The 27,217-nt window shown below is 37.9% G+C and overlaps 1 protein-coding gene across 7 annotated transcripts in view; it reads left to right on the forward strand.

The window, feature by feature from the left end:
* The first annotated feature begins 702 nt into the window (after positions 1-702).
* LOC121872628 (DENN domain-containing protein Crag-like) overlaps positions 703-27,217 on the forward strand; it is a 41,658-nt gene continuing 15,143 nt past the window's right edge. For 2 of the 7 annotated variants that reach the window (XM_042375546.1, XM_042375562.1), the window contains exons 1-23: positions 703-776; positions 2,457-2,629; positions 3,019-3,145; positions 5,382-5,498; positions 6,148-6,277; positions 6,492-6,982; positions 8,083-8,208; positions 8,785-8,929; positions 9,160-9,335; positions 9,771-9,960; positions 10,076-10,217; positions 10,428-10,573; positions 10,912-11,034; positions 11,302-11,507; positions 11,690-11,810; positions 12,036-12,217; positions 12,623-12,726; positions 12,987-13,082; positions 13,705-13,773; positions 16,746-17,576; positions 19,519-19,639; positions 20,402-20,494; positions 24,928-26,076. In XM_042375546.1, the coding sequence (XP_042231480.1) occupies positions 2,458-2,629; positions 3,019-3,145; positions 5,382-5,498; positions 6,148-6,277; positions 6,492-6,982; positions 8,083-8,208; positions 8,785-8,929; positions 9,160-9,335; positions 9,771-9,960; positions 10,076-10,217; positions 10,428-10,573; positions 10,912-11,034; positions 11,302-11,507; positions 11,690-11,810; positions 12,036-12,217; positions 12,623-12,726; positions 12,987-13,082; positions 13,705-13,773; positions 16,746-17,576; positions 19,519-19,639; positions 20,402-20,494; positions 24,928-26,076 (5,057 nt within the window). In that variant the 5' untranslated portion in view covers positions 703-776; position 2,457. The remainder of the gene's footprint in view (positions 777-2,456; positions 2,630-3,018; positions 3,146-5,381; positions 5,499-6,147; positions 6,278-6,491; positions 6,983-8,082; positions 8,209-8,784; positions 8,930-9,159; positions 9,336-9,770; positions 9,961-10,075; positions 10,218-10,427; positions 10,574-10,911; positions 11,035-11,301; positions 11,508-11,689; positions 11,811-12,035; positions 12,218-12,622; positions 12,727-12,986; positions 13,083-13,704; positions 13,774-16,745; positions 17,577-19,518; positions 19,640-20,401; positions 20,495-24,927; positions 26,077-27,217) is intronic. The other 5 variants (XM_042375589.1, XM_042375597.1, XM_042375571.1 and 2 more) reach the window with 4 other exon arrangements.

Raw genomic sequence — 27,217 nt, forward strand, 5'->3', positions numbered from 1 at the left:
TGTGTGTGTGTGTGTGTGTGTGTGTGTGTGTGAAGAAGTATTTCCTGATGGTCGTTCTGCGTGATAACTAGGCGAGTAAGTTGGAAGTTATGTCCCCTCGTGTTGGTGGGGAGTGACATCACAAAAAAACTTTTAAAGGTAGCAGTTTTCAGTCTTGTTTCATTGTCTTGCTTCAGTGCTTCAGTATCAGCTATAAAGATGCTACTTAAATAAATTGACAGTTCTGGGGGGTTTTGTTGCTCTGTTCTGGAAGCTAGTTCTCTTCCAAATTCCTGCTTCACCTGGCTAGCTCCTAAGATTGGTGTCCATCTATCAAGTTATGTGCCCTTTTCAGCTTTAATATAATTTACCTAACCTTATTGTGTTGTTATGTGTACTATATGAATACTAATGGATTTCTAGCATCCACATATCACCTCCAACGTGAATGTCTTACTTGGTATAGACAAGGTGTGCATAGGTAAAAAAAAATCAAATCTATTTCACAAATTGCTATATTCCTTACGTCACTAATATTTTCCTAACTAATCAAATGAACTGAAGTATAGGAAACCACATCCACGTACTAAATCTCTTCAAATAACATCAAATAATGCATGGTCATTGGTGGAAAATAAAGTTAATCTAGGTTTTGTTAAGTTAGGGATGCAAGTATGGTGTTCTGTGCGTCCTGCTGCCGAGCCACAACATTCTCTACAGTAAGCGAGCCATTGTGTATGTGTGTGTCTGAGTTACAGCCGCTCTCCCAGTTATGTCGTGAATTTTAAGCCAATAAGGTAAGATTTTCATACATGTCTTCCAATTACCCTCATTCACAAGACTTCTATAGGGTAGTTAAGGTGTTGGTTGTGTCATTAGAAGCCTACATAAAGCGGGTATCTGGAGTCCAATTTGGTTATCATATTGACTTTTCGACAGGTGGGTTATCGGTAATTTGTGTATAATTTCTTTCCCCAGGTGAGAATCAGGTGGTGTTATTTGTCAAGGTGTAAGGAAATGACTGACACTAAGAGGATATAAGAATAAGGTATTAAATTAGTGGGATATTTTATCGTTTATTTTTTCCGTTCCCTCCAAGGATATGGTGACAAGGTGTAGGAGTGATTGACTGTCAGCTGTTGGCCTCAGCTGACAGTCACACAGACACTAATGCTGACACACGCCTGACTAACCAGAATAATAAGGCAGTATTATAATCTCTGAGGAAAAAATATAAGGTATTAATATACTCTCAGGGAATGAAATATATCCAGTGAATGACTCAATTCTCATAAGGGTTTAACAAGATTTTCACAACAATTTTGTAAAAGTGTAGAAAATGGTTCCGTTTTATTGTTTGGAATTATTTTCATCGTGATCAGCGTTGTTATATTTGTTTTGATGAGGAGAACAACAATCCGCTGTTGTAACGAGGAAAAAATGGAAAGTTAAATCGGGAAGAAAACCACTTTGTAAATCTCGGTAGGAATGACGGCTGTGTTTCTATTGTTGATATTAAATACTACGGGGATAAATTGTTCCTGCCGACAGACGATACTCGTAATCTGAGGTTGGGTCAGTTTGGTTAGGTTAGGTTTTTGTCATCTCTTGTCTGAAGCAGCTAATCTCACCCAATAGCCTCTAATGCCATAGCGCTGAGGACAACCTTCGATATTTTTGGACTGTTTGTGTTATCCTTGGGGTATTATTATGTGTATTACCTGTATATGATAAGTATTTTCTTGTAATTGTTGTTCATATCCATTTTATATTATATGTACAAGTGATATTTTTCTCACCCTAGTATTTTATTGTACAGTCGATAAATAAATATCTTTACAGAATTATGCTAGATAGTAATTATGACACAACAGAGGAAGGATTATGGCAACCCTTCTGAGACAACAGGAGTCGCAGTCTTCATTCTAAGATTCATCGACACCCAAAGTACAGATAGCATTTTGAGCGGCTGTACATGTGATATATTCCAAATAGGATGAATAAATCTACTATTTTTTTTAGTCTGGACATTAAATATGAAATGTTTTCCAAATCAAAACCTGGAGTATTCATTAATCATATGAGACTTGTGTTAGGATTATATTCCAGTATTTTTATAATAATAATTATAATAATATTAATCTTTAGTAAAATTGTCATATAACTTTACAGTTGTTTTGACACAAAGACAATGTAGGTACAGGCTTTATATAAATATATGGTGTAAATAAGCCATGTAGGTATACAGTTTCCAATGTACCTAGACACTGCAGGTATACATAACCATCAGATGATTATTTTCAGTAGGCTCCTTTGCCTATAACCTCTGTTTAAGTCACATCTGTAAAATAATTTTGTTCAATTGGCCTAGATAAAGGTTGGCCATTTATTATAGGTCAGCATGATAATTTAGAGCACAAGTGAATGGTGAGTAGCAGTGGGCACCATTGTTATTGATGCTGTTTGTTCATTTACAGGATGGAAGAGCGGCGTGTGGCGGAATACTTCGTGGTGGCGGGACTGCCAGTCAACCCGCTGCCACTTGCTGACTTCTCGTGCGATGGTGCAACACTCAAGTCCACACACAACCTGCCACCCATCACAGACATCGCTGTCATCAATCGCTCTCTTGGAGAAATTGTGCCAGATGGTGTGTTGTAGCTCTCTGTTCCACCTAGTTTTCTGGTTGATTACATTATTAAAATCTCACAAGTGATCAGTTGTTGTGTCATTTTAAGTTTAGTGTGGTTCAGGTAGGTCACATGATCCCTGAACTGAAATTTGCTCATTAATTAAATCATATTAGTCTTGAGTGAGTTTTAATATTGTCAGTCTCCTAACTGAATAAAGAATAATTAGAGTAGACATTTGGAAGGTGAAAACTAACAGTATTTACATAGCTATAGTGTGTTACAATATGGCTTCTTTTCTCTCTTAAGTTGATGAGGTTTAAATTTGGTCTCAGATGGAGTTTTGATAAATTTCAGTGTGTTTAATGGTATTACAGATGCACCAGTACAGTAATCTCTCCCACCACAGGCTACACGTGTATAGAGACAACACCCACTGGTTTGGTGGCCAACCTTAACCATGGAGCTCTGCGCGCCTCAGAAATGTTCCTCTGTTGTAGAAGAGGGCGCGACAAACAGCCACTGGTTGATGTAGGGTAAGTTACCTGATGTACCGTGAAGTCTAAAAGTGAAGGGGTTATGAATTACAGTATATTGGGTGCCACTAAACTCCAGAGACTTTGAAATACTGTACCAATCTGTTTGTGAAATTCAATGTAAATAGAATACACAGGATAAAAATATCTGTTATCTTTCACATAACCAAAACTACTGTGCACCTCCCCAAGTATGGAAAGAATACATTGGAATGATCGCAACGTTCATCTGTCATTCCAGTTCATCTTTATACTCTTATCTTTCTTTCTTTCTTTCTTTCTTTCTTTCTTTCTTTCTTTCTTTCTTTCTTTCTTTCTTACCTATTTACATGATAATTTCTGATAAAACGGTCTTGCTGGTACAATAAAAGCAGGTACTGTAAATATATTAGGCATACAAGAAATATTATTACTGAGACGATAGATATTTTTTAAGAGACGATTTAAAGGAAGAGAGTGGAGTCTTTGCTCGGTTAGTTGTTCCACACCTTCACACCATGATATTTTATGGAGGTCTGGGACTGAGAGGAGCACATGGGGGTTGGTCTTAGTAGCTCTGGGTGCCTTAAGTTGTATCTCTGATTACTTCGGAACTGGAAATAATTATTGTCAAGCTAGTGATTGATAGATTTGTAAACAAAGAGGGCACAGCAGTAGGTGTTATTATCTTCGAATTTTAACATTTTCAATTAAGCAAATTTTTCGTTTGTGTGATGTTTTTTCAAGTAGGTCATTGTCCGTACAACTGTCTTTTGTGCAGTAACCAGTGATTGTGTTTTTGAAGAGCCAGAGGCCTCCATAGTGTGTGACAGTGTATCAGTTGTTGGTAAGCAAGATCATGATAGATTTCTTTCATTGCTGTGAGAGTGAGTGACTGTCGAGTGTGACACATGATACCACACTGTTTATTGACTTTACTGTGTATGGCTTGTATGTGGTTTCTCCAGTTAAGTTTTTCATCAATAATAACTCCAAGGAATTTAGTATTTTGCTTGCATTTGAGGACTGTATTACCAAGGTACAGGGGGTCCAAGTCTGGGGATAAGATCGTGTAGTGGGTTTTCTCAAGGTTTAAGGTCAGTTTATTACATACAGTATTACCCAGGTCCTGACTTTAGTCAATTCAGTGTTCATAATTCTCATCAAGGAATGGAGGTCTGAGTTGCTGGCATAGAGATTACTATACTCTGCAAATAAGTTGTATTTTATGAGTGTGCTGGCGTGGACTTTGTCGTTTATGTACAACAAAAACAGTACTGGACCGAGAATGGAACCTTGGGGGACTCCATACAAGATTGGCGAGGAATCAGATTGATGATTATTATAGCAGACATACTGCATCCTGTTGGACAGATATGAGGTAAACCAATTGTGGGACAGGCCCCTAACGTTGTAATGTTCAAGCTTTGAAAGGTGGATGGTATGGTCGACAGTATCGAAGGCTTTAGAGAGGTCCAAGAATATACCGACTGTAATCTGACTGTCATGAAATGAATTTAAGGTGTCATTAGTAAAGGATAGCAGAGCATTCTCAGTTGACCTTCTAGCTCTAAATCCAAACTGGGAGTTTGTAAAGAGGTTCTTGGCATTGCAGAAGGAATTTAGTCTACTTAACCCTAGCTTTTCCAGTATCTTACTCAAGGCTGGGAAGACTGATATGGGGCGGTAATTCTTGAAGAGACCTTTGTCCCCAGATTTTTGAAATGCTGGGTGAACTTTAGCAATTTTCAGTTTATCTGGAAAGACACCACTAGTGAAGGAGGAGTTACAAATGTGTAGGAGAACAGGTAGTAATAAGTGGGCTACTTTCTTAATGATGCTCATTGGTATATTGTCTTCGCCTGCTTTGGACATTTTTATGATGGCCAGTATTTCATCTGTTGTGACAGGGGATAAGAACTGCTCATTTTGCTGTATGTTTTGCAAGTAGGCTCTAAATTCCTCATGGTGATCAGGGATGCTCTCTGCAAGATTTTTGCCAACATTAATAAAATATTCGTTGAAGTGGTTGGCAATGGGGGAGGGTTCCGTTACAACTGAATCATTTATAAAAACATCCCTTCATATCAAAATGCTGTTTTTACTATACTTAATGAAATTCTTCCTCATGACATCAGCACTTAGACCAGATAATCAGTGATACCTTTTTAGCAATAATTAATGTGACCAGAAATAACTGTTTTGACTGGAGATGTTGTTTAATTCCTCAGTGGTTAATATCTCCTCCATCTTTCAGAGTGTTGTACGAGGGACGGGAACGTGTAATGGCAGACTCGCAGGTTGTGGAATTCACTCATGGAGGACGCAGTGCAAATATCAACCCATCCGGCCAAACAACGTACATGACTTACAGGTGACCTCTCGTACCTCTCTTCCAATATTCAGCAGGATGACCCCTCCAGTGTTTCCCCTATCCATCCTGTAAATTTAAGAGAGCACATAATTGCAATTTTGTCTCCAGTATTTTACATCTGGTCCATAACTTGGTCACTAATCACTGAGACTTTTTCATCATCTTTCTGTGTCAAACTTCATCATCCTTCACCTCCATCAGTGCTCTCACTTCTCCTCCTCACATCTTTCCAGCCATGTAGTAGAGGTTATGACTATTATTTAAGAAACTCACACACCTCTCACACACCTTAAAATAACTGACTCATACATTCATGTTTCTTGTCTGTTGTTTTACCTGGTTGTGTTGCCATGTGTGTCTCCCGCGGTCCTTCACACGATTAAAAAAAAATCTGGTGCACATTCGCTCCAACAGATATCATTACGGAGAGGTTGGATGAATTTCAGAATGAACAACGTGACTCTTTTTGTCTCGGTGGGGTTGGCAGAGTCCCTCATCCATTGTCTCACAGAAAATCGTAAAGATAGTTTTTGGAGCGAGTGTAAATAGTACACATCAGTTCCATCTCATTTTGTGTCATCTCAAATATCTCTCCAGTACAGTACTTGATATTTTTAATTAATACCTCTTAAATATTTTATGGTTGCAGACGTGCGAATGACAATGCTGCGTGTAATGAACTTGTGGTGTCTGACATATGTGTTATCATGACTAATCGAGGAGACCAAGCACCTCACTCATACTGTACCATCGACCGCAACCTCAATAAGGGAACTATGGTTCGTAAAATTCCTTTTTGTGTGTGCGTTTTTATCGAGTACGTCATTTTCACCTGAGCTGTAGTGGATTTAGCAAGGCGGGCATGAGGCACATTTATACCAATTTTAATTAATGTACTGAAAAGAGAATATAAATTTTCAATGTTATTATTATAAATGTTCCATAATCAATATGACTAATATTAACTACACTGTTTGTTTGTTTTATTTAAAGGTTGGGTCAGACATCTATGTGTGCTACAAAAAGTCTATGAATCGGTCAAACTACATAGCCTACATGGCTGGTGTGCTTGACAGCTTCCCATATCTTGATCGTCCTGGCTTCCCTGTACCGACTGACTTGGCGCTCTTCTGCCTTCCCATGGGAGCTACACTGGAGTCATGGCCGGCACAAGCTGTCAAACCCCAGCCAGTTTTCTCCACTTTTGTGCTCACAGTTACGGCTGGAGAAGGGAATTCCGAAGCTGTGGAAAAAGTTTACGGGGCGGCGGTCACATTCTATGAAAAATACCCACACGACCGCCTGACTCAGGAGCAGAGAGAAACCCTTAAACTGAACGAACACTTTGGTAGACACAACGTCGTCCATACCAACAAGTGTATTTGTATTCTCTCTCGCTGGCCTTTTTTTGATACCTTCGACAGATTTTTAAAATACCTTCATAATATGGCAAACTCAGGACCTCACCAAGTACCTATAGAAAGGTAAGGCCTTTGAGGAGTTTCCCCGTACTGCTTAAGTTTTAACCAACCTTATGTACTCCACACGGGCCTGTCTTAACTCCTCTGAATAGGTAAAGGTTGGAAGAGAGATGTCTTAACTTGTCCACTACACAATTCTTTGTACACCATTACACCAGCCCCTCCAGTCAGTCGACTTGCTTTCAAATATTTAGTCATTTCGTGTGTACAGAAATGTTATCACAGCTCTAGAGAACTTATAACAGGTATTGTTCTAATCATTGTAACTTATGAATTCCAAGCAAGGTAAATTTGCTTCATAAACCTAAATGAGAAGACATAATCTTCAATGTCAGATCTTCAAACTTGTTCCAATATGGCTGCTGATGGTCTTCTTACCATGGTTCAGATAATTCTATTCTGGCTCAAAAATGCAAAATTTTTTCTCCAATTCAGTTTTATTTCAAATGCCTCTTCATATAAATCATCTACTGTACTCTAAGATATACAATCTGCTATTTACAAATAAGAGTGGGAAACTACACATTGTTTCTGTTCATATTTTCTCCAGTTTTAACTCCGTAGACAAGAAATTTAGAGGGATATATACCTGTACAGTCGTGTAGACTAGTCATAAAGCTGTTTGTCAGTCTGTCCATGATAAGTTTATAGTTTCGTACAGTATCTTTCTGTAGACTCGGTGATTAATACAAAATTTAATGTGAAAGTACTTGTGACAAATTGCTGCTTGTGAGGCATATAATAAGCCTAAATAATTTTGGTCTTGATCAGGTACATCAACCACGACTCCCACAGTTTTCTTTCTTTCCTTTTTATTAGATGGTAAATGTCCATAACATTGTGATGAAGCCGTTAACATGAAGAAAGGGAGACTTTTTTTTTCTGTAATCTTTTGGACAGCCAAGGTTATTATATTATTATTATTATATATTATATATTTGAAATTTGTTATTTGTTGATTGATCCTTAGCTGGTCTTTGTCATGGTAATATAATACAGTGCAACTACTGTAATTTCACTGTGCATCAATCTGTAATGATAACTTATTGCCATCCAGTGAAGCTGGTCCACTATCAGTATACTGTATGGCACATTTTACCCAGATACATCTATCACTTCCTGGAGGGCGTGCCGTTCCCCAGTGCGCGAAGACCTAGAATCCTCATCCAACTGGACTCTAAAGAACGTATATCACTTGCACAGCCTGAGGACTCTCCAATAAGCCTAAGGTAAGGTTTAACTGTTCACTGTTCATCTTGCTATAAGTTTTGAAGGGATTCACAGTAGGGAGGTAAGGACCAGTGTCACATCTCTAGAACTGTGAACTAATATTTGGTTATCAGAATTGGTACAAAACAAAAAAGATCTAGTATTTAATGGCATGTAACAAGACTGGTAAGAGATCAGTTAGTTTTAAGACTTTATAATATATGGATTTTCATGAAGTGAAGTGAAACTATAATGAAAAGGCAGTTTATTCTGAAGTGTTGGAAACTAAACTTTTTGAGGGAGTTTAGTGAGAAAGTGGATGGTCAGGATGAAGATATACAAAATGAGGTTAAAATCCCCAGGAGTATCGGTACAGATAGTGAGATAATACAGTAACTTGAGTGGTATTTGGGGAAGCTTCACCCCATGTATTAAGTACCTCTCCCTATATTAAATTTCCATTTGTGTTTTCACCCTATGTATATTTTTAGAAACCACCAGCTTTAATATGTCTGTAAAATTTTTAAAGACATAAAACAAGCAATTATTTACCTTTATAGAGGATATCACTAACCAGGTGTTGTGTTTCCTTGCAGTGGCGCCAAGTTCCGTCAGTTAGTGATGAACCTGCGCCCAGAGGGTTGCCTCACAGTCCTGCTCTTTGCACTCACAGAACAGAAGGTCCTCCTGCACTCACTAAGACCAGACGTCCTCACTGCTGTGTCTGAGGCTATAAGTATGGTATGTACTCTTGAGTGTTTTGTCATTTACTGAACATCCAGATATATGCGATATTTGTATCCAGTGAAATACAGTTCGTGAAAATTATGGGTTTGCTGGGTTGATGCCTTTGGCCCTTCAAGGATTTTCATTAACATTTCTGTAGCATATGTTATTTTTGTACTTTTCTAGACTATGCTGTACTTATATCTCTCTCACTTTATAGTTATATTTTCCCTCTCTCTCTGCAGATAATCTTCCCATTCCACTGGCAGTGTCCGTACATCCCCCTCTGTCCACTTGGGCTCTCGGACCTTCTTAATGCTCCCATCCCCTTCCTCCTTGGCCTGGATTCCAGGTTCTTTGATTTGTACGACCCTCCCCAAGATGTGATATGTATAGACCTCGACACAGGAGCCATGTCTGTGTGAGTTGTCTATTTTATTCCGCGTGTTTGTACGGTAAGATCCCTCCTTCCGGGAGTGACTGGAATATTTATTAATTTGAATTTAAGTTCAGTTTAAAGCCCCAAAAATGACTTAGAGTGGCATTATAACAACTTGTGTAATACATAGTGTAGGATTCTGGCTGAATGATGGAGCAAATAAGTATCATCAGTTGAAAGTACTGTATTTCTTATTAGTGTTTTCCATCATACCAAGTAGATTAATGCAGCACCCAGCTTCTCCAACACTGTGTTAGAAAACTTTGTACATTACCTTGATGAGCCAGATCTTTTGCTTCAAATACTTGTGACAGCAGATATTATGTAAAATTAAATATCTTACCAAATATTTTTCCAGTTATTTTTTAACCTTTTTTATTTCAATGTTCACATAGTTATTACTCCTGCCTCCAACAGACCTGATGACAAGAAACATTTTGTTACCAAGATTCTCCCAAATCGTCCTGTTCGTGTTCTCCGTGCATCACTGGACAGCCTCTGTGAGAAGATACATAAGTTTGAGAAGTCTTTACAGCAACATCTGAAGTCACAGAAAATTGAGCCAAACAGCAGCATTGACTCAGATTTCAAAATGAAGAGAAAAGAGGTAAGCTAAGACTACTCCCATCTCCTCCTGATCACTAAAACACTTTCTCTCCAGTGAATATTTCTGATTTAGTGTTAGATTTGCCTCTTCTATATCATTCTCATTTTTTTTTCAGCAACAACTTGATATAGAGATCCAGGAGGCATTTCTGCGCTTCACCGCCACCATCTTGAAGGGCTACAGTGCCTATTTACTTCCAATTGTGTCAGCCAAAGCCGGTGCTGCATGTGATACTTCCTCCTTGTTTGATCTTGATGGTGAGTGAGGATGGTGCTTGTAGTCTTAGTTCAAATTGGGGTGATTTTTGGTGGTGTAGTTCACATTGGGGTGATTGATGGGGCTTGTGATTTTTGATGTATTAGTTAGCATTAAATCACCACACTGGAGAATACAACGGGAATATTAATTTATGATAAGGATCCTGACATACAGAACCCCAGAAAAAACATTATTCTTTTGTTTTACAGCTTTTGTCAAATCAAGAGACAAGAAGTACCACAAGTTTTACCAGCTGATGGTCAGCACTCAGATGTTTAGCAAGTTTATCGAGGAGCGTTCATTTGTGTCGGACAAGGATGCTTCCCTGGCTTTCTTTGATGACTGTGCTGAGAAGGTGGGTGACAGTGACTCGTATACTGTGCAGATATTTATTTATTTATATATACCTGTATTTTTATTTTTTATTTTTTCTTACTGTAGTGCCAGGAACTCAGTGGGGGAATCATAATACTTGTACCATTTGTGATGATTTTAGTCTCAGAGTATCAGTTCATTGATTATAGATGCTTTAGTCATGCATAAATCTCTTGCTATTAAGTTTGTTCATATATCCTTTATATCATACACTATCATCGGTAAGGAAATCTCTTTTTGTTTAACTACAGATCCTAACTTGTATTTTCTTACCATTAATAGATGAGAACTAACTCAGTTTTTTTTTTATCATCTCAGGTGATTGAGGAGGACACCACCGTTCGTCTGCTGGAGGTGGAGTTGGCCCAGAGTGAACACACGCTCTTTCTTCCTCCACCAGAACCTCTGTACCTACCTGAAGGTGTTACTTATAGTTATTCTGTAAGTTGGTCTTGGTTGATTGAATTCATTACCTGTTTCATGCTGTACTGACCTTAAATATTTACCTCAGGTACATGTAGATAGGTGTGAAGAGGGATGATAAGTTACGTTCTTAGTTACTTGTATGGTTTACATTTTAAGTCTCATGGTCCTGAGGTCTTAGTTTCTGCAGAGCAAATGATGTTGCCTTTTTTAAATCTATTTTATAAGGAATCTGTTATTTTATTGCAAAACTGCATAACTGATTTGTCTTTCCATTCCTTTCAGGGTTTTCCTAAACTTAAACCTGAATTGTTTCCTCTTCGTGAGCCCAAGCCTGCACTACCCCCGCAGGTCAAAGCCCCTCAGACTGCTCCTGCTTCCCCCCTGGCCCGTCGCACAAAACAAGAAGTAAAAACGGATCAGAGACTTGCCTCAAAGTATTCACTGACACCTATACTGTGGGCCAAGTGTTTGCTCTCCACATGCTATAGGTAAATAATGTTATTACACATTATAACTATTGAAAGTCCTTATGGAACAAAATTTTATATAAATTCCAATGTTCTGTAGGAATGTGAATCAGATTTCTTAATTGTGTGTCTTAAAGAGTGATGATCAAAGAAACTTTAATGGCTCCTACAGGTCATACCTAACCAATATCTTGTATTTCCAGCTTGTGGTTCACACAGCTCCCGGCATTTGCCCTGACGCAGCACCACAAGGCTCGCTTTTTGCAGTTGGCTTTCAAGATCCTCACCAACATGCAGAAGCTACATCTTTCACAAGCTGATGAAGTGAGTCATCAGTGTTTTGACTCCCTTACCGCTAATTCTGTGTCCTTTGTTTTGAAGGTGGACAAATATTGGGTTATGGACCCTGTGGTTTTGTATGGATAAAACCTTCAATAATAGTGAATGAATGGGAGTTTGTGGAGAATCTTTGTTCAGTTTGTCTTGTATCAAATATTGCCGTAGTTTGTTCAGTGTGGCATACATCCATAACTGGGGTGTGTCTTTCAGGTGAGTTACCGTGTGATGATGCAGCTATGTGGACTCTACTCCCAGCCCATCATGGCCGTCAAGGTGCTGTGTGAGATGCGTCAGAATGGCATCACACCCAACGCCATCACCTATGGCTACTACAACCGGGCCGTTATGGAGAATAAGTGGACTCACTCAAACCTCTTTTGGAATAAACTCAGGTAAAGCAATAATTCGATTTAAGACTTGAATATATATTTAAATATGGATATGAATAACATTTTAACCCCTTCACTGAAGGGACGACACTTATTTTATTTTGCTAACACCAGACGATTTTATTCAGCTCAGACAGGGGACCCAGTACACAAGGGGTTAATAGAGCATTGGTGTTGGTTAATTTTTTAAGCAGTGTATGTGAGAAGAAGTTTTGGTTTTGCTACAGTTTCCTTTACAGTTTTGACTAATGTGCGCTACTCCATACAGATGTTATCAGATTTGGTTCACCATCCTGAGAACATAATGTCAACAAATGCTTCATAAGAATCCAACCTCTAGTGAAAAGTGGTTTGTAAAGACTTAAAAATAGTGTTCCTGTCCTGTTAGTAATAGTGTTGGTTTCACAGGAATGTGGTGATTGGTGTGTCAGCATTCAAGCGTTCGGGCTTGGAACGGGCTCAGAGAAGAAAATCGTCTCTCTCCCTGGATGTGGTGGACAAGTGCCTAACAGGTAAGTGATATTCAGTACCTACCAAGATTATGGTTGCCATGTTGAGGGGGTTGTAGTGGAGTTTGGCGTAAGTTAAATGTAGTAGGAAAACATACAAGTAAAATTTCTCCACACACACATACACTTGTGTATATCTTCAACATACATTGGCCAACTCTGGGCTATTTCATGACGAGAGAGAATCAATTATTTAGTTATTTAGTGCTGTGATGTCTCTGGTTTTTTCCTTTTGATGTGACTGGCGACTCCCAATGCCACAGATGCTGACAGTGCCTCACGAGTGTCGCTGGAGAGTGGCACCTCCCTGGACTCCCATCCCCCTGCACCCCATGCCAAGACTGACACTCTAAGCTCAGGTGAGAAATTAATATATGTTATTAATGCATAGAGGCAGACAAAGAGATACAGGCGGTTCTGGAGACTGACTGACTTTTTTATGTAATTTGTTAACTTTTATTTTAGGTATGCCACTTTGTCACTTTAACTGGTACTTCAAGAATATTGTATTAATACATTTCTTACATTTAATTTTTTTTTTTTTTACATTGTAGATGACCTGAACGAGCTCAAGGCACAAACTTTATAATCTTTTAGATGGACAAAAGTTATGAGTTTTTGGCCCAGAACTGTCAGTTGTGTAGCCAGTACATCATGTATTGTTTTGTTTGACTAAGGCAGAACATTGTATTTAACTGTGTTGTCTCCCTGCTGTGTGTATATACTGTATCTGTTAATGTACAGTTATACACTACAGTACCTCTTACCACAGTGTTTCCTCACAGGTGTGAAAAATAATTCAGTTTAATTAACATCCTTATACCTTAGAATGGAAGTAGTGAGGGTCTGCTTCTGTTGTGTGTGGGGCTAACTAACCCGATCATTGTTGTGAGCTGTTGGTGGGCTGCTGACCACTTGAAACATTTTGTGTTTGGTAGACTCAGACGCCTACATTTTCATTATTGGTTTTCTTTGTTGTAGATCCAGGGTATTGCTCTGTCAGCGAGACGAGCGAAAGTGTTAGTTCTCCCGGGGCACCGCCAACGGCTGGTGAGTATGAGCTCTCAGTCATCACAGTACAGTAATGTTACACTACTAGAGGAGAATTTAGGGTTATAATAACTGATATTTGTTGGCTGAAGATTGGTTGTAGTGTTGTGTTATCTGGCCACAAGAGCTGTAGCCATTCCCAGACTAAATATGGGAAGTTACATCGTGTATCACTGTACAGTACTTTCACCCGAATTGGCACTTGGTGCAAATAATGTGCTTCTCTTGCCTGTCTCCTGATAACTACTACAGTATATTAAAGGGTTATCATAGATCAAGAATATAGTGTTTTGCCTGAGAAAAAATTGCTTCCCTATTATATGACAGGACACCCAGTAGACGTACAGTACAGTAAGTCCCTGATAATATATGTACAGTATATATATATATATATATATATATATATATATATATATATATATATATATATATATATATATATATATATATATATATATATATATATATATATATATATATATATATATATACACACATATATACAAACTTATTGTTACAATATGGGTATGCATTCTAGTTTCAAGTTTTTGGACATCTGAAAGTAACTGAAATTTCACATAACTAAATAATAGAGACAAAAGTGAATCAAACCATTACTGAAATATATAACTACTGTAGATAATTAAATGAAAATAGATACATAGGAACTCGCCAAAACAAAGCTGTAGATTTCATACGCCTTTTTTGTGGATTTACTGGTAGCACGTTTTCCACTCATAGTTTTAAAGGTTAAGTGAGAGATTAATAGAAAAATAATCATAGGGAATAGCACTCACTCACTGTATTGACTCGGGGTGTAGCGTTGCCACTTCAAACACTCAGCTGTGGTTAACATTGCCACATCATATTGATTCTGGTGCACATGTTGATTTTTTTTGTAGTGCGCATCATGGCAAAAATAGCAATATATCGAACAGCAAGTAAATGGTTTACTAATTTGTAAATGATGTATTACTGACGTAAATCGGTGACTTGCTGTACTCAAATACCTTTAAATAGTTTGTCACAATAATGTATACAAAATACTCAGTGTGGTAATGACGTTATTCTATATATCCAGGAAAATGATCGTACATAATTTTTCCCACTTCATTGTATTTACCACCAAGAGGCCATGTGGCTGCTGTATGGAATGAAAAATATATACAGACTGTTTGAATATTTTCCAAAGATAATGCTCTAGATAATAGATAAATGGCTTAGAGAAGGTGATCTTGATGAGGTAAGGGAAGTATTTGTGGTGTATCTGATACAAGTTGGAAGAACATATCATTATTTTATCATTATTAATCTTGTGGTGCTATAGAATATTTTTATGACTGAATATCATGTAGGTTTAACTCAGCCCCTTGTGAGAGCAGTCAGGCATTTTGTCCCATATGCCAATTCTTACTGGAGAGTGAGTGGGACTGACCATTAGGCTGGGGAGGAAGGTTAGGCAAAGAGAAGATGTGTGGTGCTGCCTGGACTTTTAATAACAATGTTTGAGAGTAGTTAGTGTTGAATTAACCTCCATATTGTATTAACAGCCAGTTGAGATCGGGATGCTATTTGAGCAGCCTTCCCCTAAACCCTCAACTTATGTAGAGACAGATGAACTCATGTGCATTACTGAAGCACATGATCTACATAAAGTACACTTGTTTGTAGTAAGAAATCGTGTGTGGCTGTAGAACACTCGACAGCCAGAGTGTGATTGATTTGAGCACATGTCATATTTCTCAAATATAGGTCCAGGACTTGTACTGTCTCCCACAATAACAGCACACAGTGTAAGCCAACTAACCCTAATCTTTGAATAGGTTTGGTTAGTTTGTGTAGAGTCTGCTTTAGAGATGTGATGTCAGACATTCCATCCAATCATAGACTGGCTGTCAGGTGTTCTCTAGCTGTAAGTGCATTAGTCCTATTCATGTGTTTAAATCAGGGACACTAAAACTTATCCACCTGTGATGGCTAAAGTTGTTTACCATCTGAGTGCACCATTATTAACATCTTCCAAGAGAGCTCACTGTACTATACAATACTATACACAAAATTACTATACAAGTGCACAAACTTCCCTGTGATAATTATTTACTTTTGTATTAAGATGACAAATGGAATTAAATCATGTTTATCTAGCCAGTAATATGTGCAGAGTCTTGTGGTATATGTCTGTATGTCATTCTAGTTTCAGTTTGTGTCTTTGTTTTATACAGGATGTTAAGTATGTACAGTATAGTAGATGTTAACATATGCAATATACTGTGTGTGTGTATATATATATATATATATATATATATATATATATATATATATATATATATATATATATATATATATATATATATATATATATATATATATATATATATATATATATATATATACATATATATTTGGTTTTTATTGTTTAAATTGATAGGATTTGATTCTTCAGTAATTTACCATGCCTTGGTTATCATAGATATTTACTTAAATAGGCAGAAATAACAACTTTGTTAATGGAAGGAATTTGAAAAAATGGAAATACATGTATTGTGAAGAGAAATATAACCATAATTTGAATATGTTATTATTTAGGTATACTGGAATGTACTCTATATTATATACAACTGTCCTTCTGATGTACTCTGCAGAAAGTGGTGATTTTGTCATTGTGAAATAGATTGTAAAGGCATACTAGACTGATGTACAAAGCCTCAACTCTGCAGATTGTCAGAAGTTTTCCTTGGTACTGTACTGTATCGTACTGGCTAGATAAATGTGGCATACAGTGAGCGTGAGGTCCTACTCTAACATAGAGCTTTACTTACCTTTATTCACATGGCTGGTCCTGCTCTCCTGGCTATCATGACTGCTGTGCCGCTCACTTGACTGCTCCGTCGCGCACTTGACCTCTGCGTCGTTCAAATGACTGCTGCCGTGGCTCTTTTAAATCCCTCAATATTTCTGTCTTCCCTATGCAGTGCCAGTTACTAAAGACCCAGCGCCTGGGGGCACCTCTAGTGCTAATGTTTCCACCTTTTCCTTCCCACCATCTTCATCTAAGGATCCCAATCTTACCACTTGTTCACAAGCTCCTGTGCCATCCTTGTCTACTGTTAATGAGACATCATGCATTTCATCTGTTTCTTCTGTAACTACTTCCATTCGTGATTCTGTAACACCAGTTTCAATTTCTCTGCCTTTGGCTTCTATCACCACCACTACTGCCCCATCTCTCACACACACTGGTAATACAACTGCATCGCCCCTGTCCGTCAGCATCACTACTTCGTCCAGTACTACCACAAGTGTTGCGCCTCTCTCCATTAATGCCTTCATCACAACCTCTACAACCACCACCACTATCACTACCACCACATGCACCAGTACGTCATCAAGCGTTCCCTCCACCACAGGTTCCATGAAGACAACAGTAACTCCCTCCACCATCTCCATTGCATCTACACCATATTCCTCATCATCATCATTGTCCTCTCTTGCCACCATAGCTCCTTCAGGCAGCATCATTAACACAGATCCGTCATCATCTACTCCTTCACCCTCGCTACCTCTCATTGGTCCTGCTTTTACGTTGGTAAATTTAGTTCCATCCTCATCCTCTACGCTCACAACAATGGCCCCGTCCTCTTCATTGGCTTCCACTTCCTCCGTATCGTCCTATGCCACAAGTCGAGTACTAGACTTCTCTGAATCAGACGCACTGCGAGCAAGACTGGGCAGCATAGTGAGGTCATCAGCAGCTAGTCTTGCCAGCGGTGCCGACCTGCTTGTGATTGAGTACAATGTGGCTTGTAAGTGTCTAGTTACGTAATAAGCATGTTTTTCATCAGTACTGGTGCCTTAAGGCAAGACACCACTGATCTCAGTTTTCATGTTTCATTACTATACTCTTGATATTTATAAATTATGCATACCCTTCCCCACTGTAGCGGGGTGGCTTGTGTAGAACCCCCTCCACACAAGTCTACCATTATTGAAATGCCCCTAATGCCTCACTTCTTTCTGTGTTGTTCTGTCTTGCCTCGGACAACACCAGCAGATTCTTCTTAATCATATTATGGTTGAAACATTCATAGTTTTTAGTTTTTATCCATTTAATCAGGTAAAGTGTACTGTATAGGATAATTATATTATTTGACTATTTTATATTTATAAATATATTTGTAAAGTTTAGAGTTTGTTTGTCACAACTCAGATTGATATGATGCTATCCATATCAATTTTCACTTAGACAGAAATGAACATAGGTTCATCAGGAAGCATACGGTCTGGTGAAACTGTTCAGTGTGACACTCTTGTGACTAGATTACTGTACAGTAGTTGTTTATATTATCAGTTGTTAGTCACTTAAGTCTTTAAATAATCAGACTTTGTTTAGGCAGTAAAACAAACACTGATGGTCTCATATATATGAAAGGTAAAGACCAGTGTATAGGTAATATTATTTTAACAGATAATGAGACCAAACTGTATTCATAATTTCAAAAGATAACTACAGCCTTTTGAAACAGTTTTAGAACATTGATTTTGTTTGTTGTAGGAATCTCATTTGCCAGGGTTAGTCAGCACCATTCTCAAGGTCTTAAATTTTATAACTGACAGCTTAAAGAAGTTTTTGATAATTTGATGCCTTATTGAGGATGTCAACAAATATTTATAAACTGAGGTCCCTGTATTATATGAGAGTAAGCAAACAATACAGTAGACTTGTAGTAAGTTAAAACAAGAAATTAAGAGAAGAAATCTGATGTGTTGTCAGACCAGTTGCAAATGGTTGAGCTTTAGTTGAGAACTGAGAAAGAATGTAATAATCTTAGCCCATTGTAGCTTCTGCTTTAACTCACTTACATTTCTTCATTAGTGTAGCTGATGCATGTCTGTAGCTGCAATTTTTCATGCTTAGAAAGTAGATACTTGATATTACTAAAGAACATTTAATATGGGCCTTTGTGGTGACAGCTGATGTTTGTAGGTGAGTGAAACTGAAAACTTTACCTGTAGTATAAAGCATGTGCTTATTGCTACCTTTGTATTTCAGAATTACCTGGAGGACTTTCTCTGTTTTAAATGTGAAATATATTGTGTTTGCAATACTCTGCATAATTGTATCTTAAGTAGACCCATAGATAATGTTGTGCAATGATCTACAAACTTTTTATTAGTTCTTCACACTGTTGCAGCCAACCTTTTTTCACCATCTTGATAAAGGTTTTAAAATCAGTGAACAAAACATTTGATTGTTGCAGCTTGTCAAAAAGCATAAGTTTCATTAAATACTAATTAAAATATCTATCAAGTATGAGGAAGCACCTGGAGTCACAGCTGATGGTGCAAGAGGTTGTCATGCCTCTGTTGACTGGGATATGTTGACCCCCAGGACAGCAGCCCCACCCCAATAGGTTCTTCTGGCTCAAGGAAATGTGTATAGCCATCAGTGGATTATTAGATGCCTTATCCCTTTACAGTAAAATCATCTCGGTACAGTATATCAATGATGTATCTTTGAGGTATAAATATCTTCAGTTCAACAAACATAACAATATTTAATTCTATATGGTAAAATAATTTGCTTTGTACATTTATGGCTTAATCTAGCATGTGGCATCATTTTGATATACTGTACTGTACTGTATACAGTAATACTTGAAGTAAATGTTTAAGGTGATGATGCATTTTTAAGTAGCTGCATCACTTTCCAGAGACTCTTGAGATACCTGAATTGTTTTGTTTCAGTCACCAGTAGTGCAGGTCTGCTGATGACAAGTGCCCTGGACAACAGTGTTTTTGAAAACACCTCTAGAACCCGGCTGCGACCGACTGATCTGGCAGATGCACTTTCTCCCACATTAGATCAGTAAGTGTACCAAGTGTCCTCACCAGTGATGACACTTGTTTGCTCTTAAGTATACAGTACTGTGTCTCTTGCAGTGAATGAACATTATGTATTTAAAAAGTATTAAAAATACAATTTCCAAATCCAATTAAAGCTTGTTTAGCGATCTGAAAATATAAAATTTTTGCCTTTATCATTGTGAGAGTGTTGAGGTTAGATTTACTGTATGTAACCTCTGTACGTATAAAGTTAAAGATTATAAACAAAAGGTGCTGTAGTGCTGAGAAACTAAGACAGACAATGAGTTGTGCTCCCCCATTACTGTGATACTGTGACTGTTTCCATCTGTCACTTTCCTTCCTTTTATCCATGATGCTTCTATGTGTAGGCCATAACTTCACCAAAATTGGATCAAACTTTGTCTAAATTGACAACAAAGCAATATTTCCTTAAACTGTTAGATGTACAGTATTTATATTTCATCATGATCACATTTGACAGTTACAACTTCCTCAACTCTACAAGATCTCTGATTATGGTTTATGTGGGGGGGTCACCTGTTCATTCTTCAGTTACTTCATCTTGAAGTCAGATGAGCTGGCACACATTTTTTGCATAGATTGAAAATGAAACAGTATTGAGATAAACAGTAATGAAATATCTGTTGGTATTTATCTATATGATTTATTTAAAGACTGTTATCTCCTTTTAATAACAGGAAGGGCATAATAAATGTGCTAGATTTAAGACAAAATAAATTATAAGAGTTGATTATTGCTGCAGGTATGACAAGATGAGTGAGGCAACAGCTGTGAGGACACCACCCGATGTCCCTATATCAGTAGCACAGGACAAGGTGGTGCCAGAGTACCTCAGGTTAGTGCTCGAGCCTCCTCTCCTGCAGTCTCCCACCCCACCCCCTGCCACTCTCCAGTTCAAGAAAATCTGTGTATCTTGCTCTCGGTTTGAATACCTCGTAATTTTAATTTTTCTTTATATTTGTAATGGCTAACAAAATATTAAGAATAATTCAGCTCTTCAGAGTGATACAAACACTTAAGATTTGTTTCAACTATCAATTTAAGTTAATTCTTTATGTTAATTTGGCTTATATTTTCATTTAATATTGGACATGCAGTGTTTGTAGCTTTATAATTACAGATATCAAGTTATGACCTTCAGTAACTGTCCCTTATTATGAAGTTCATACTTGTATTTTACCAATAATCTTGTTGTACTGTACACGGCCGTACTCCAAAATTTTGAGAAGGGAAATTAAATTATTTCTTGTCCACTGATAACACAGACCTTCTTTGAACATGACATATTTGCATTGTATTCCCCTGTGATTACCCTCCCTTGATAACCTATATGGGCCCTGAAGACCATTGCTGCTACGTACATTTGTGAGTAGCGCACCCTGGGTGGCTGACAGTGTATGTGCACGTGGTGTATGCCACAGTGTGTACACTACACTATCTATAAGCTTGCGCTAGACACAGAGCGAACACTACCATCGCTAGACAGTTGCCTTCTCTCACCTGCTCCTCTCTCTTTAATTGTATTATTATTGTTCCTTGTTTTATTCATTGCTTGTGATGCATGGAACCATTTTTATGGCATGCCACAATTATTTTTATTTTCTCATTAATGATATGTTGAGCTTTTATTGACATGGAAAGTTCTAACCCAAAATAATGTGCACCAGCCAACAAGAATGAAGACAAATGATAATGACTGTTTTCCCTGTGTACAGTACTGCACTGTACTGTACCATACTTACAAAGCACGACCTCCGACTGATAAAGACAACCTTAAATGGGTCATCTGAATGAATTACTTCAGAATAGCTTTCAGTCTTTGCCAGCATCCTGCATTTAGCTGCATACTATGATAGATATAATGTTCCTGGCCACAGTAAGTTATACTGGTGGCTGTCTTGTCACAGTGCATTTCCATATGATGTAGTTTGATGAAGATATTTGATGATTTGACCCACAACACATATATTGTAATTACTATTCAAAGTTTAGACTCTTCATTGTTCACAGTCCAAACCATATTTTACTACGTACTATTTTTTACTGTGCTTAATATTCTGTAAAGTATTAGGACAGTACTATTTGTCAGCACAGTCGAAGAACACCATTAAGGACATATTTTGAAGGCACTAATAGTGAGCATTGCACAGTAAGTTATGCAGGGAGTGGTGTCTCATAAGGCACCCAGCAAGTCTTGTTAAGAAGTCAACAAAACTTTTGCTACAAATTGAAAAGTACTGTATTTATGTTCTGTATGTTGATAAATACAGACAGTAGCTGTATAACTATGTGGTTTACTAGCACTGAAGTATAGTAGATGTTTATAACTCCTGTGGATCATTTACAGTATATAGTTCAGTAGATATTGATATATATGGATCACTTGCAGTCTGAAGTATATTAACCAATGTTAATTTGTTAATTGTATATTTATATTTGTTTGTTTTTTCCCGTTCTCATGTGTTAGTTCATTGTTACTTTGTATATACTGTACTGTACTGTACTGTACTGTACTGTACTGTACTGTACTGTGCTGTGCTGTGCTGTGCTGTACATGGTTTTGTGGTATAATTATTATTATTATTTTTTTATATAATTTTTTTGTTTTCTTTTATTTGGTTTTTTTGCTGTTGGTAACACATAAGAATTTTTTTATAATATATATGTTATGAATTTATACAGTATTATTATCAGTACAGCTAAGTTAAGTAATTTAATATACTGAGTGAAGGCAGAATTGTGTGTGTTTACATATCAGAGACCTGTGAAAGATAGGGGGGGGGTATAAAAATAAAAAGACGTTCCACTGTGCTAACTCTTAATAAATACAGGGCGAGTCAAAAGTAGTGCAATACCCTGCGTCTCAGACATTTCATTGAGAATATCGAGGTCACACGTTAATCTGAAATGTGTGTATTTCAGCTGTATACATAAATTTGACTCTTTGTATTTCTACTCAGAGGTGTGTTTATGTCAAAGGTGACTTCCAGACAGTATTTCATTGTGAAGCTATTTTGGTTCAGTGTAACAGTCAGGAATCTCAGAACCTCCCCTCCCCCCATCCCAATAGGAGTCTCTTAAGGCACATTGGTTGGAACAGATAAGAAGGTAGTACAGTATATTATTTGGAGAGGAATTTGTTATGTTAGGTTAGGTTTGGTTAGAAAGTGCCCTCTCATGTAGGATAAATCTCTTATAAAATGTAGAGATGTCTTTTATTGTCATTATCATTGTTATTATTATTATTGTTTGTTTGTCATGGTGGTCATCAGTTATTATTTGTTTTCTTCCATTTCACCAAAAAATGTTAATCTCTTTCCTTACTATCATCTGTGTCCATGTTCTCCAGTGTGTGTGTGTGTGTGTGTGTGTGTTGACAGTGTGTATGTATGTGTGCAGTGTGTGTTTGTTGACAGTGTGTATGTATGTGTGCAGTGTGTGTGTGTGTGTGTGTGTGTGTGTGTGTGTGTATATATGTATGTATGTATGTGTGTGTGTGCATGTGTGCGTGCGTGCGCGCGCTGGAGGGAATATTTGTACATTACTTTATTTCACCTCTTTCCTGTTGCTTCTCATAATTTTTTCTTGCATCTCTCTCTCTCTCTCTCAATGCCTTATCCCTCCATTGCTGTTATCTGTCATTTGCCACACTTGTACAATAGTTAGAGCTCTTTGGAAACTCTATATCATGAAAAAGTAGACACTGTTACTCTGAATTAGACAGTGTAGTTAAGTGTAAGGAATGCTTGTCTCATCTCACCATCATCCACCTGCCATTAATGGGCTGCTAATCTTATACTCCCCTTCTCTGTCCTTGTATGTTTAGTTCATTGGTTTTAGTAATCCGTATTAATTCATTTATCATGTTATTGATTTGTATTTGTTGGTGAATTTTTAATGACAAAATTATGAGATGGTATACTGTACTATTTTTCTTCATTATAGGTCATAGATCTAGGATTGTAACTGTAGCTACAAGTTTATTTATAGTAAGTACTTTAAATCACAGGTTGCCATGACAGTATAGTGTACCTTGTAGGTGTAGGATACAGGTGATGGAATATGTTGTCATTGTTGAAAGTGTGAGCAGTCTTATTGGTGCAACATTAGGTAAGAGGGAGTTTGATAGCATGAGGTCTCAGATATATTGATTGTATCTTTTTTTCTAGAATGATATTGGCTTATGATATATTAAAGTTGAAATTAGGCTTTATTCTACAATGTGCCTGATGAATGAGAGACCACCTTGCATCTCAGTACTGTATTGAATTTCATACATAGCTATGTACAGCAAATATCCAAGAACTGGAATGTTTGGAATGTCAGCAGACGTTTAGGGTATTCATGTTTGCATCTTGAAGGCCTCACTAAGGTCCTAGACCACAACAACATAGCTGGAATGTTATGGTAATAATTGTTCCATGTGGGTGAGTCCCTTCATCAGTCACCCTATGTAAGACTGAGCCTCACACATGGTCAGTGTGATGTCCAGTACATTAAACGGTGTCCACCATTATAACTTTGAGAGAAGCTGGTCAGTTTTTGCATATAACCTTTGCATATTTCATTAAGAATTGCCACTTTACAATGCTCTTTGTATTCACAGGGTATGTTCAATAGTTTAGTAGCTTACTTTTAACAAAATTACAACACACAAGTTGGAATTTATTGCCTTACAAGTTGTGTATAACTTGTGTTCTGGTTTTACAAAAAAATTTCAAAATATTTATTTTATTTGATCTTTAAATTCTGCCAGGAATGAATACATTATGCCTTTCTCCACTACAGTGTCAGCCACCCTTCATGTGCCTCCCATCATGTAACTTTGCAAAAAAACAAAAACATGAATGAAAAGAAAAGCAATTATTTATACAGGTATCAGGTATTTGTAGTGTGGGTGACCCATTATTGATGGGAGACTCCCCCTCTGAAGTTGACAAGTTTTGTGAGTACTGTACTGTACACTTCTCTTACAGTTGTCTGCAGTAAATATCGTTCTCTGTACAATGGTCTTCAGGGTATTATTATTAAACTTGAAGCTTGTTGGAAATATTTAGTGACAATGGCTGAAATACGTCCCGCTTGCTATATTTTGTTTTAAGTAATTTAAATTCTAAAGCATAAAGTAATCAGAATCTTGATTACATGATGTTAAAGCTGTAGCTTAAAAAAATAAAGCTTATATGCCAAATATATTAGCGGTCTTGTATCACTGTTGGTGTTGCCAGCTCACCTACTAGGAGTTGTCACCACTACCTTCCCCCTCAGATCTGACAGCTACGGCAGCGATGCTAAGATAATTACCAACCTCCTGCGTCTGGCCAAGGTTGATATTGAACCACTAACTCAAGTTGGCCAATTCCGGGCCAGCAGCGAACCTCCGTGGAGCGAAACCAGTACTCCTCCCAGTACTACAGTGGACCAAAATTCCCCTTTACATGACGACATGAAGGGTGTCGATCCTCTGTCTCGCAGTAATGATAGCTTGAGTGACATTTCTGAAGAAGAGGCCGGGCCACGGACTGGCCTGGTGCAAGGGTTTTTTTCACGAAATGCACCAGAAAGGTTATCTAGTCTGTTCAAGCGGAGCGTGGACAGTGCCGACGAAAAGATCCGAGGATTCTGGAGGAGAAGTGCCAGCGTAAGCCGATCCAGCAGTAAAGATTCTGTTAATTTAGAGCAAGGAGTCACAGATTATATGGATGGCAGCATGGAAGAATCTGTCGGTAAAAGTAGTGAGAGTAAGAGTAGTGCAGACAGAAGCAGTGAGGAAAAGACCCCAGAACCCTCAGAAGTCAGTGATGATTTGGAAAGCGCAGATGTTAAGAATGATAGGTTAAGTACTTTGCAGCCACAGACATTGCTTTTGCCCCCTCGATCTCCTAATATTAATATTAATAGACCTTCCAACTACTCTCCAATACCATCTAGTCCTAAACGCATGCCCGTCACAGAAAATGATCCTCTCGGAGCTTTCAGCCCGTCTCAGACAAGCAACGACACGGGATCAATGTCCGGAGAAGCGCCGGCCTCTCTCACTAGTGTGGCTGCCTCTCAGGTATCTGAGTCTCCATTTAGTGCTCTCGATTCATCTCCAAGACAGAGCACAAGTGACGACTCAGAGATATCTTCTCTCGTCTCCGGACAAAGTAGCCAGCCCCGTAGGTTATCTCGTCGCGTTGCACGCAGTGCCACCTTCACTGGCAGAAGTGGCCAGGACTCCGTAAGGCAGCGCGGCGTACAGCGCTCGGCAAACTCGCTCTGGACGCTGTCTCCCTCTCCTAGTCCAACCCACACCTCCAATACATCTTACCCAAAACGTGCACATTCATCAGAGCGTGCAGCGTCCGACGACCCCGCCAACTCAGCTCTGATGGCATCTACACCCACTTGGCCATCCCTAAAGCTCTCCTTCAGGTAACACATTTCTTAACCGGAATAATTCTTGACTCCTAGTAACTTCCTCTTCCCGGAATGGTGTACTAATGGACCTCCAACACTCAGTAACTGGAATGACCCAACTCACTTAATAACAGCTCTTACTAGAAAAGATTTAGAAATTCAGTGATACAGTACTGTACTGTATAGTGCTTATAGTCAGCATTTAAGTTGATAAGTTTTGTCAGTTAGTGTAAAATTTCCCAAAAGAGGGAATCTGGAGTCTAGTGGTTGATCCTTATGTAAGAATACAATTGCTCGTGTGACATTATCCTTCATGTATCACTTTACTTTGTATCATTTTATTACATTTGAGACTTTGTACATCTTTCTAAGCTTCCCTATGACTATTATGATGTGTCATTTTTCCTGTATAGCATCAGAGGAAAAAATTAGAGTCCAAAACTTTTAAAGTCAACTGGGACAAAATATTTCTTAGCTGGAGCAAAATATGATTTCTTACTATGCCAATTAAGAACTGTCAGCGAGGAATTGACAGCTTTGATCAGCACTGTATCAATGAGTTTACAAATCCTTTCAGTAATTAGACCTGGCTACGTGCTTGCGTGTCTTGTATTGACCTTTATACCCGCTCATCTTATACTGTGGACTATATTTATGTTGCAAGAATTATGTCAAGGTTCTTTCTGCAGATTTCAAGAAGATGGTTTTCATGACTTCATCAAGTAAACTGAACCTTGTTGTTATAGAGACAATTAAGAGGGCTGATAAATAAAAGTTGATTCTAACATAACCAGTCAGTGGAAGTCTTCATCTTATTTTGATAATAATGAGTTCCAGCCTTAATATTTTTATTCCTGGTATTACCTTTTAATAAGTTACTATGTTTACAAGTATTTAGTTGTATTTTTTATATTTTGATGCACCTCAAAAGCTTATAGTTATTACTTTAGAGTTTTCTCACTGATGCATGCTTAAAAGTCCTATATGTCAGTTGGATCTAGAATAGACAAATGGCTATCTTCACATGAACCACAATGTGACTCAGGCAGCTCACTAGTGAACTAATGTGCTTGTAGAGCAACACTACCTGCATGGTTACTTAATGTATTTATATTTATTGATTGAAATTGAACTTGGCTCACTTCTGAAGAAAAAA

This window comes from Homarus americanus, unplaced genomic scaffold, assembly GCF_018991925.1.
Source record: "Homarus americanus isolate GMGI-L3 unplaced genomic scaffold, GMGI_Hamer_2.0 scaffold55640, whole genome shotgun sequence".
Lineage (NCBI taxonomy): Eukaryota > Metazoa > Arthropoda > Malacostraca > Decapoda > Nephropidae > Homarus > Homarus americanus.